This window comes from Felis catus, chromosome B2 (genome assembly GCF_018350175.1).
Source record: "Felis catus isolate Fca126 chromosome B2, F.catus_Fca126_mat1.0, whole genome shotgun sequence".
Lineage (NCBI taxonomy): Eukaryota > Metazoa > Chordata > Mammalia > Carnivora > Felidae > Felis > Felis catus.
In genome coordinates, this window is record NC_058372.1 from 62,810,044 (window position 1) to 62,822,963 (window position 12,920).

At 34.2% G+C, this 12,920-nt stretch overlaps 1 protein-coding gene across 2 annotated transcripts in view; it reads right to left on the reverse strand.

The window, feature by feature from the left end:
• Positions 1-12,920, reverse strand: part of LMBRD1 (LMBR1 domain containing 1) — a 113,928-nt gene that overhangs the window by 62,179 nt on the left and 38,829 nt on the right. For both annotated transcript variants that reach the window (XM_023254088.2, XM_045057716.1), the window contains exons 6-7: positions 9,616-9,704; positions 6,363-6,436 (exon numbers count right to left, since the gene is read on the reverse strand). In XM_023254088.2, coding sequence (XP_023109856.1) covers positions 6,363-6,436; positions 9,616-9,704 — 163 coding nt within the window. The remainder of the gene's footprint in view (positions 1-6,362; positions 6,437-9,615; positions 9,705-12,920) is intronic.

Sequence of the window (12,920 nt, forward strand, 5' to 3'; positions counted from 1 at the left end):
GGGAGGAAGATTGCATGTTTAAGTTTCAACAATTATCAGGAAATGTAACCATAATATTTAGATTCTAATAAAATTGACATGAAACATTTAGTCAATACAACCTTAGGTTCTCAAATAGTCTTTTTGAACTTAACCTCAGACTTCTTTGGAAAAAATGTATTTAAAAAGCTATCCGTTTCAGAAACAAACTTTTATTGCTTACTACTGCCCTCTAGTGAATTACCAGAAAATCAACAAGGCTAAAGAGATTGTATCATTTAATATGCTTCCAGGTTGGTCATAATTGCCTCCAATTTTATTTGTTTCAAGTTCCAAAAATAAAGCACCATCCATATTAAAACCCAAAATTTTCAAAAGAATATATACAAATTAAAAACATTTCTAATACCTTCTTACACCGCCCAGTTTAGAACAGCAACTTTTCCCTATATATATATCTCTAATATCCGGAATGATAGTTTCCAATCTGTGATCCATGGAATACTATAAAGGTACTGCCTGTAGACTGCATAAATGTCTTACATGTACTTGTAACACCTATTACTCAAGAACACGTGTGCTGTTATGACTAATGAAACAAATCATTAAACATATACTCAGTTAAGATTTCCCCTTTAAATACTCATTGATTCTAAGATACATATATATTTTCTCACATTTAACATTAGTGAAATTCAGATGCCTCTTATAATCACTGGCTACACAGAAGTCATGACATAGCTGTCATTACCAGCCCAGGCACAAATTTGGTCTCAGGTGGTTGCTTTATAGTTACTTCTTCATCAGAGTTACATGCCTTCTTGCTATCACTACTGAGTTTAATTGCCACTTAAAATATCTTTAAGATAGGGCTGTGATTTGACATTGAAACAAAAAGTTAACGTGTAGAAAGAGAGCAAAGGAGCCAACAGTGAAGCAAATATTTATTGAAACAAGGAGCATAATTCTGTATTTTCTTGCAAAGCAACAGTCAAGTGCTTTATGAGCTTAAAGCAACATACCCAAGGTAAAAGCCATTTTCCATTTGCCCTTCATATGGCAAGACAAGAAACAACAAAATCAGTTTATACACACATTGGGTATGTTAGCACCTTCAAAGAAAATTTCAGGGATAAGAGTGGAGGCTTCAAGAAAAGCTACATTACTAATTCTCTTGATAAGACAAAAGAAACATTTTTTTTTTTTTTTAATTTGAGAGAGAGCACACATGTGTGAGCTGGGGTGAGGGGCAGAAGGAGAGAGAGAGAGAGAGAGGGAGAGAGAGAGAGAGAGAGGGAGAAAGAGAGAGAGAGGGAGAGAGATAGAGAGAGAGAGAGAGAGAGAGAGAGAGAGAGAGAGAGAGAGAGAGAGAATCTAAGCAAGCCCCATGCTCAGTGCAGAGCCCAATATGGGGCTTGATCCCATGACCCTGGGATCATGACCTGAACCTAAACCAAGAGTCAGACTCTCAACCAACTGAGCTACCCAGGTGCCCCAAGAAACAATCTTGTATAGTAAAACATGGACATGAATAACCAATTCAAAAAAGTGATTCAGAAGACTCAGATTCCAAATGTGAAGTTTTAGAAACACCTTTTCAATTTATTTCATGTATATATATTTTTATTATATATGAAGAATATGATTTTTTAAATGTATTTATATAAGTGAAAAAAAAGTACTTACATATGTAAAAAACTCCTCATGAAATATAAAACAAAAATTATAAATAATAAAAAGCATAGGCAGAGATCATCATAGTGGTACGTAAAGTAAAAGTACATTTTACAATCAGTGGCACAGACTTAATGAAACAGTATCACATGGAAAGCTGAGAAATTTGACTTTTAAAGAGCCTTTCTCTCCTCAAAGATTACTGAGAACCAATGCTCTATTTCTATTTCTGAATCCTTAGTTTATCATTTTTACTTTCTTTAATCCAGTATTTTATATTTTATATTTTATATTAAATATATATGTATTAGCATAATGTTATATGTGTGTGTGTATGTGCATGTGTATACATATATACACATGTGACATGGTCAGATTTTCACTGCAATGTGTATATAATAGAAAGTTCAGTAGTTACCACCTCTATAGGCACTTTCAGTGGTCCACAGGATACATTTTGTATGAAAAGTATATTCAACATTTCCCCACTTGGTGGCACCAAAAAAATTAAAATATCCACATAAATATTTGTCTTTAAAGGTTTCCTTTTTTTATTTGAAAAGTAGCAGATTCTTTTCAATTTAAGCTGAAAACAATAGTCAAGCTATATGTTGTCTGATATTCTTCTAAAATTGAGTGCCCAATTATTGGGTTATTCCTTAAAGACACAGAATAGATATAATCTTGGTAAAATTTAAATAATCAACTAGTTTCTAAACTAAACAATAACGTATAGGTAAGAAAAATCACACTCTATTGACACATTACAAAAACTTCTCTGGTCTCAATACTAACAGTTACATAGTCTGTAACAGACATGACTTTATTAATTCTTCGCACTCAGGGTCAAAATAGTCTAAATATTAACTTCCCACTTTGGGTATTTTAATTAAAATTAAATCTCCTCTATTTCCCATGGATATGTACTGTACCCTCTTTCCATGCTCCACCAATGTGAAAAGCTCAATTCTCAAGCTTTTCCATAACAAGTTGGAAGAAAGCTTTATATCTGTAAGCAAATATGATAATTAATACTATTAACCACCTCTGTATAATAAAACCATCTATCTATAAACAGGTTAATTTTCAACTCTCAAGTTTTAAATAAAGATGGAGTATTAATGGCCTATTTTTACAGACAGAGAAGCTATGGTTCAGATAACAGATTTTACATAAAGACTTTCACTCGGGACTAGCGCTCAGCTACAACCACCATGCTACCCCCTTAAACAGGGTCTCTTCAATACAGACTAGATAGTAAAACTGGCCAGACTGGTATGGTAGCAAAACATTCTTCCACTGAGCTCTGAGCACATTTTGTGCCATTTATTTATTTATTTATTTATTTATTTATTTATTTATTTATTTTCAACGTTTATTTATTTTGGGGACAAAGAGAGACAGAGCATGAACGGGGGAGGGGCAGAGAGAGAGGGAGACACAGAATCGGAAACAGGCTCCAGGCTCTGAGCCGTCAGCCCAGAGCCTGACGCGGGGCTCGAACTCACGGACCGCGAGATCGTGACCTGGCTGAAGTCGGACGCTTAACCGACTGCGCCACCCAGGCGCCCCCATTTTGTGCTATTTAAATGATGTTTGTCTCTCCATCCCCCCCCCCCCCCCAAGCAACGACCACAGAACTTTGAATACCTCTTTGACTTACTCATCTTTACATAAACCACATTCTCACTGATCATGACCCAACTGCTATTAGCATCTGGTTGACTTTCACTGCAAGATGTGGAAAAGAGGAGTACACTACAGTTTAAATCACACTAAAGTGTGAACATTCAACAGTGTGAGCTACTAGTGACCACTGAGGGGCCAACAAATTCCAAGACTCTGTAAACTGCTTAAATTCTCAAAATCTTATTAAACATTATTCCCACTTTAGGAATCAATAAATTTAGATAGTAGAGTAGTTCAAGGGACCCACAGACAGTATCCACATTTACGACTCTTCACCAAGGATCGTATTTTATTGCTTATTCTACTTAAAGAAAAAATGTAAGTCCTAGGTAGTTTAATCTTACTATGCTGTTACATTGGACCCTCTCCCTTGGGCTTAGGACTTAAGGGATCCCTCTCTACCAATTCAGCATACCGTCTATGTCTTTTAGGTTCCCAGCATGGGCCATGTTATATCAATGTCCTCAGCCCAGCCTTCTGCACTCTAGAAAAGTAAAGTTCTTCTAAGGATATCGTAACTTAGTATGATTATTTTATTTGGTTTAGTTGATTGCTTAAATGATAATTTTTGCAGCTTCAGCTAGACTAATATAAAATATTACTTCAAAATATTTACTTTACAATAATATTGTTCCTAGAGGGAAGCTCTCTTTTAAAGAATTTTAGTAACTTCACACATTTTTTCCACTCACACACTCACCATTGCCACAGCTTATGAAATTCAGATCCACCAGAGCAATGGTGTTAAAATGTTAGATCCTATTACTTCTCCATTTATAACTTTTCAATGGCTTCTAATCTCAAAACAAAATTCAAAATCCTAACCATGGTCTAAAAGGCTCTACATAACATGGTCTCTGGCCATTTCTCATCTAAACTTCAGTCATCCTTCCCCTTGTTAACTGAGTTACAGCCACACTGGCTTTGCCTCACTGCTATTATCTGAACACAGCATACACTTATCTGCCTCAGGATTTTTGCACTTAACTCCTCCTCATGGCTGGTTACTCAGGTCTCTGTTTAAATATTAGAGAAGGCACTCCTGACTTTTACAGCAGAACCAGCCTCCAGTATAGTCTATCCCATTATACTGCCTTATTTTTTCTTCATAGCATCTACCATTTGACTATTGGAAGACAATCCTCCCTGGGTCTCATTTCTGCACACCTTGCAACTAAAGCTCATTTTTTTTCTATACTATCTTTTCAATGATGTTTACATAGAAAAACAGCCTTCGGAAAACAAAGATAGCATCTTTCTCTACAGCAAAGGGCAGAAAGGCTTACTGTCCATTATAAAGATTCGGGTTCCCTAAGCTCAAAGTTCCTCTTCTACATGAAAGTACTATCTGGTGTACTTAACGTTGTCCCATGGGAAGTGAACTCAGGAAACCAGCACAAGAAACTGCTAATCCTAAGGCTACTGCTATTACTGTAAGTAAAAGTCTTTGTCTTTGACCCAGAAATCTTGCATCTTCAGTCAACAACCAAAGAGCTGTAGCAGGCTGCAAATAGGATAAAATTTTAGACCCTTCACAGTTCTTTAAAAAAAATTTTTTTTCAACGTTTATTTATTTTTGGGACAGAGAGAGACAGAGCATGAACGGGGGAGGGGCAGAGAGAAAGGGAGACACAGAATCGGAAACAGGCTCCAGGCTCTGAGCCATCAGCCCAGAGCCTGACGCGGGGCTCAAACTCCCGGACTGCGAGATCGTGACCTGGCTAAAGTCGGACGCTTAACCGACGGCACCACCCAGGAGCCCCCCTTCACAGTTCTTGATATTGATCTTATGTATTGGTTTCCTCTTTTTCCATTTGTTTCTCCTGACTAATCTTTTATCCACTGTTATATACTCATTTTCCTACAGTTTTCAAAGTCATTTGACCTTCAAAAATATGTAAGAGGCATTTTTCTATTCCCGTTTACTGGGAAAGGCACTGACCCAGGAAGGTTAAAAAGCAAATGCAAAATGACCTTAATGAGTCAGGCACAGAATGGCAATTTGAGTCCAGGTCTAACTCTTAATTTGTTGTTAATCTGTGACTGCTTCTGAAAAGAGAATAACATACTACCCCTATATTCTGTGAGATGGAAGAATAACTACCCACTAATATTATGACAAATTCCTTATGTAGTGATACATGAAAAAAAAACAAAAATGGCAATGAATAAAACAGAGTACCCAAATAAGCACCTAACAGATATTAAAATGCATGCATTTTAGACTTCTTTTATTCTAAATCATGACACCTGAATGATTATCTAACAAAACTAGATTCTGCTATCACACTAAGAGCCCATTTCTTTCATGCCTAAGAAAGACATATTGGAACAATATCCAAAAATGTTTTCTTCATAACCAGTATTTCCCATTTCTGCAAGAATTAAGAATGCTATAAACATAAATTCCATTAATCTGAAAAGGTTCTAGATAATTTAAAGTTTCTTATACCATTCTCTTTCAGGAGGTAGATAAGAAGCATTTATTACTGGTTTTTCCTCTATAATTGGAGCAAAACCCTCAAAGAGTAGTCTGTACACAAGACCGGCAAGCTATTAACTCAGACCTTACCATCTCCAAGAAAAATAAAAAATACTCTCTCTGAGTATAAGATTAGATTCTATACACTAGAGAAATATTAAGTTATAAATATCTAATTTTAAAATCCCTATATGCCCAAGTAGGATGAATCTATTGCATCCATAATAGATACTGATCTACAGTTAAGAGTTCTAATATGCTTATAAATCACTAAATCTATTACTGGATAGTATATAACTAACTTCAAGGTTTACAAGTTATAAGATTTGTTTCTAAATATTAAATTTCAGAAACACAGATAAAATGATTGTGACTAAGTAGTTAAAAGTTTGCCTTCCTCTATGTAAAGAAAACTTAAGAAAATGAAGAAGAATGCACTAAAATGTTAAAGAGGAATATATAATTGAATACATGACTAAGGTATTACTTTATGAAGTAATTTTTTTAATTTTAACTCAATTATCAACATTACACTTACTGTGTAAGTTATAGCTGCCAACATTCCAATCAAGGTCAGAGAACTGATAGAAAATGACAATGCAGCTAAACCATCTGCAAAGGAATAAGAACTCTGTTAAAAGTGTACATATATACTATTCAAACATTCATATTCAAAAAATCAATATAAAAATATAAAAACTGGGTTTCTTAATACATTCTGAAGGAATAAATTCAATGTGTATTACCTCATCTTTGAAGTGTCAACTCCAAGTGGAGACAAGAGTTTTTAAAAAGCTATTCACAAACTGATTTGCAGAAGATCTTTCGGACTAAGATTTTCTTTCTTTCACTTCTTAAAATTAAACAGAAAAACTACTGTCTAATTGAGCTTAAAAAGAAAGCAGCAAAATATTACATGCTCAAAAGGTGGCAAAAAAAAAATCCTAGACTTTCTCAATGGCAGACCTTGAAAAAAATAACATTACCCAGGAAAGCCAGTGACCTTGACTTTTTCTTCCTCTCCCTTCCATCTTGATACTCTTGGTTTCTTTGTTCTTAATTTTCAATTAAGTTTTCAACATAGAGTCTAAAACTAAAATCTTAGAGAGTTTATTTCACCCTTTAATTTGAAAGGAGCTGGCCTGCCCATGTGGCAGGGGGGAAAAAAGCAAACACAAAAAAATAAATTCAAACAAAGCACCAATATAGAATTCTATGTTAACAAGTTAGACTTAGGAAATTATTTAAGGGAAGGCCAATAAGTCAGAGGCAGGAGTAACACTTTTAAATTATTATACCAGATTATACAATAAAATACAATGCAAATTTGAATATTCTTAAATGTTAGTTAGTAATACTAATTTTTCCAGTTATAATGCAGGTCCTATCGCAACTGTTTCATTTTTTCTTTTTTCTTCATTTTTTTAAATGTTTATTTTTGAGAAAGAGAGAGAGAGAGAGAGAGAGAGAGCAGGGGAGGGACAGAGAGAGAGGGAGATACAAAATCCAAAGCAGGATCAGGCTCTGAGCTGTCAGCTCAGAGCCCGACCCAGGGCTCAAACTCACAAGCTGTGAGATCATGACCTGAGCTAAAGTCGGATGCTAAACCGACTGAGCCACCTAGGCACCCCAAAACTGTTTTGAACTAGTTAAAATGCAAGTCCTGTGGAACCAAATATAATTTTAATTTAATGTATATTAATCTTTTCATGAATAACAATAAAATTAGAATCATCTATCTTCTTAAAACTCATGTCTTGCTTTTATATAACACATGAACAAAGCATATTATTAACTAATTCACAAACCATGCAAGGCTAAATTTTAAGCCTTAATCTCATAAAGCTAAAACATCATATTTTATGGACTCAAAAACATTTGATGCTATTACTTTCTTGATCTTACTAGAATTATCAACGTAAAGTGTTCATAAAACAAGGAGAGATCTGGTATTTTGCTGATAGCAATTTTAAAGTACTATCACTTATAAAACACACCTGGGTGGCTCAGTCAGTTAAGCATCTGACTTCAGCTCAGGTTACAATCACATGATTCCTGAGTTTGAGCCCCGCATTGGGCTCTGTGCCTACATCTCAAAGCTTGGAGCCTGTTTCAGATCCTGTGTCTCCCTCTCTCTCTGCCTGTCCCTGGCTTGTTCTCTCTCTCTTTCTCTCTCTCTCTCAAAATTAAATTATAAACATTAAAAAAATTAAAGAAAAAATAAAATGCATCCTAATATTAGAAATATAAAAATGTGGGAAACTATGCTATCTTACAATTGATAAAATGTTTACATTTACAATTGATAAAATGTTTACATTATGTTAACATGGTTGACCAGTCAAAAAAATTAATATTACTAATTTTGGTAAGTAAAATGTACTCTAGGATATGGTGTTTAAGATTTGAGATAAAAGAAATAATGTTAAGACTAAAGAGCATGAGTTTACAGAAATTAGAATAATGCTACCTATATAATTACTGATTCAAGTTATACTAATACTCAAAGACTAGCATAACTTATGAAATGATGTTTAAGGCAGAGGAGTAATTACTCAAGAGACCTGAAGGAGTTAACTATAAGAAAAGAAGCAATTTATTCCTCAGTAATAGGATCAGGTGCATAAATCCTGACAATTTAGTATTAGTAGATGCCAGGATTGCTATCCTAGTTCTTGCTAGTATCAGCAAGATATTAATGGAACACAATTTATAAGATGAAATCTTAAGTGGAAAGCAAGAAAATTAAGAAGTTGTATAGCAAGGACTCTAAGATGTAATTTAATCATCATTTAATATTGTATCTGGGTAAGGAAAAAGAAATGTTGATCAAGAATGTACAGTACCTATTAAAAATAAATAGAAAAGCAATTAAGAATTTTTCAGGTTTGTAAAATAGATATTCTAGGTTTCTTCGAAAATAAAGTTATTACTATGTTCAAATGCACATGAAATTGAGTAATAAGTACACATTTATATCAGTTTCTAATACCCACTGTATCTTTTCAATGAGTGAGCATCTTTCTTAACCTAACCTGAACCTATTTTTTTCCTTCTAAAACCCTAAATCACATAAGGAAAACTTCTGAAAAAGCAATTCTGAATGTTTTGGTAAGGTACATTTATAATAAAATGTTATTTCATTCATATAAAACCTCTGTAATTTATATTCTATATAAAAAAATTACTGGGGCACCTGGGTGGCTCAGTCAATTAAGCATCCTACTCTTGATACTGGCTCAGGTCATGATCTCATGGTTCGTAAGATCAAATCCTGTGTCTAGGGGGTGGGCAGCATGGAGCCTACTTGGGATTCTCTCTCTCCCTCTTTCTCTGCCCCTCCCACACTCGCACTCACATGCGCACACTATGTCACTCTGATAAATAAACATTTAAAAAATTAATCATGATCAAACAGCAATATAGAGTTCTCTCACTGGCTAAAAGTTAGAAATAAAAAACAATATATCAAGCACATTTCTTTAACATTGTCTATATAATCTCAGGTGAATTAATGAATACATAGAAATTATAAGACCTTCACTGCTGAAATTCTTTGAAGATCATATTTTTGTTTCAACTTGGTAACTGTATGAAGAGACTAACTACATAATAGCTAGAAGTAAGTCTTAACATCACACAGTTCCCAATTTTTCTAGCACACTTTTAACCACAAGTCAAAAGAGCTGTAAGGTTAAATTCTTAACACTATAAAAACAGACTACTCAGAAAAGTCCCAAGAGGTACAAAATATGTATTATTATGAGTGTGTTTTTAAAAAGAATACTTACGACTACTTCCAAGTTCTTCAAACAAGAATTTCACTTTTTCCCACTCTGTAGAATTTTTGTTATTTGGAACATTCAGAGGAACAAAAGCACTACAAAAAAGAAAATAATTCTGCTTAATGGTTTTAAAGATAAAAATTTGAATAAAAGGAAATGGTCTAAAATTCAATTTCTAGTAATTAAAAAAAATTTTTTCAATGTTTATTTATTTTTGAGAGACAGAGACAGAGTGTGAGCAGGGGAGGGGCAGAGAGAGAGAGAGACACAGAATCCGAAGCAGACCCCAGGCCCTGAGCTGTCAGCACAGAGCCCGACACAGGGCTTGAACTCACAAGCTGTGAGATCATGACCTGAGCCAAAGTTGGCTGCCCAACCAACTGAGCCACCCAGGTGCCCGTCTAGTGATTTTTTTATACAAAGCTTAACCTCCCCCACCACCACACACACATTAACAAACCAGATCTGCACCATGTACAGAGGGGTGTGGTAAGTTTCTTACATACGTGTTTACTACATTATAAATTTCTTTTAGTTTTATTACTGTATTCAGTATAATTAGTTTTCTTTGTAGTCCTATGTATTTTATTTTTTGCATTTAAAATATTTTGAGAAGAGGGCACCTAGGTGGCTCAAGTTGGTTAAGCATCTGACTCCTGATTTCGCCTCGGGTCATGATCTCAAGGTCATAAGATCATGCCCCTCTCTCCATTGGGGCTCCATGCTGGGCATGGGGCCTGCTTGAGTTTCTCTCTCTCCCTCTCCTTCTGTCTCTCCCTGGCTTGAAGGCGCTCTCTCCTGCTCTCTCAAAGTAAAGATAAGATAATTTTGAAAAGGAGACATGGGCTAAAAACCAAAAGGCCATAATACAAAAAAGGTCAAGAATTTGTCTTAAATCAGAAGAACACAATACATATAATGATTTCAACATATTTATATAAATAGAACAGAAATATATCAAAATAAATGGTAAATATCATGTTGTGAAGCGAGGGCAATTTCTACTCTCTTCTTAGCATTTTTTTTATGTCATTCAAGATTCTAACCAATACATATAATTAAAGTAGTTTCTATTTATTTTTCAATCCACAGTTGAAGGGGCATCATGGAAGTAACAGTGAGCTAGCTTCCTAGGACTTACTCTAGATGCTTAAACTGGGAGAAAATGGAAGACAGAGATGAAATAGAAAAGAGAAGGGAAGAGAAGGAAGAAGGTTGACAGTCACTTTAGTGCCTAACTCAGAAACAAGATTAAGGTAAAGGGCTGGGTATCCCTTAAATTGTACATGTAGAGAATCAAACAGGAATGTAAGAAATGACTCTAACACTACATCCTTTCTAACCTAATTTAATTGTAAGCAAAGCACAAAGATCTATCCTCTTCTGTAAAGACGAAATAATAAATGAGTTCAACAATATATACAGTAAGGTATTCACTCTGATAATGTGTGCAAGTAAAACAAAGCAATCATTCTACTTTTCTGTTTTAAACCTTTACCCCTTGGTACTACTGATACTTTTTATTCTTATAAAAAGGTGAATGATCAGAGCATGTCAGGAGGTTATTTAAATATGTAACTATTTGCATTGATGTCCATTTACTACACTCAATCTTGGAGACTTATTTCACACCACTTTCAGAAAGAAAAATGACAAAATTAGAGCAATAAATGTAAAAAGTTCATTATTTGTTGCCCTGGCCATAAAATCAAAAAACAAATAAAAGTAGTCAAGTAGAATCAAAACATAAAAAAATAAACCTCTTGCAAATTATACTTCTATGATGATATTAACTTATTTATTTGCATTTCAATAAAAGTATAAAGCAAGGAAGAAAAAACTATCTATATAGTATCTATTTTATTTGGACAGAGTTTTTTCCAGATATATATATTTATTATATTTTGAAAAGTTTATTTTGAATTTGTAAGTTGGCAGTGACCAATTCTGTGAGTAGGAGGAAAAACTTCTGTGTTGCACAAAATATCACCTATAGTACTTAAACAGAAATATGTATTACAAATATCTAAAACTAGTATTCATACTTAGAATATTTTTTATCTATGTCAGTTTTAGGTAAAGAAAGGTTCTACCCAAAAGTAGAAGAAAATTAACTCTTAGTTGTTGATGACACTTACATATTCAAACTCCTGAGCTGGGTTCTTTAGCAGTTCAAATATTTAACAAAGAAACTTTCTAAAGTTTCTTTAGAAAACCAAAAAAAAAAAAAAAAATTTAAAGTTCAAATGGCCCAAACTACTGTCAGGATGACTTCAGGAAAAATACTGATTGTGAAGAGATCCAGTAGAGTTAACATTTTAGCACTGATTTTTAGGTAGGAACTATAGGGAGTAACGAAAGCACAAACCCCAAACAGGTTCTCCTCAGTTAGGGGAATCTTGCCATCAGGACTGTATAATCTAAGAAACATTTGCAAAATACTTTCACATAAACTAAGATAAACATCTATAAGCAGAATTCAAGAGTTACAACTAAATTCATCTATATATCCTGGACAATAATATCCAAAACATTTAACAACCAATATGGCAAAGACACGAACCGGTCAACAGAGACACTGGCCTTAATTCTGGAAGACACTGCTGAACCAGGCTTTACCCTTTAAATGGGCCTAGGGTGGGGTAAGAAGACTCAAGAAGGCAGAGCAGCAGCTGACTCATATGGAAGCGTTTCAACCTCTTAACCACCAGAAGGGGCAAACTAGTGTTCACCAGCCAAATGTCAGCCTATAGACAAAGATCTATGAAGAGAAAGGAGTTTCTCCTAACAGATGCAATGGCAACTAAAACTAAAGTCAGATGTGTCTGGAATATAAATACATCAATTTTGATGAGGAGGCAGCATTTAATAAGGTTATCAGCCATTTACTAAATGATGATGACACTAAAATAACCAACGAGTATAATGAGATTTGTGTGGTAGAAAGTACAGATATTTTCTTAATCTCAGTCTCTCCCAAAAAAAAAAAAAAAAAAAAAAAAAATGCATACAGAGAATTTCAGCTTCCAAAGACACACCATACTAGATCAAGATGAGAACTGCGGCCTCATAAGGTTATAAATTTCTCTTACACTCTTAAAATAGTAAAACTGAAAAACTGCTTAGTAAAAATATTTTATACCCAATTTGACTCACTGTATTAGTTTAATACAGATTATCACTTAAAGGAAGAGACAATGGAAAGGCTAATGAATTTCAGTAGATATGAAACTGAAATGATAAACTCAGTAGAACAGAAAGTAAGATTTTTCACATCTTACACTCAATCACCAAGTCATATTTATCTTCCA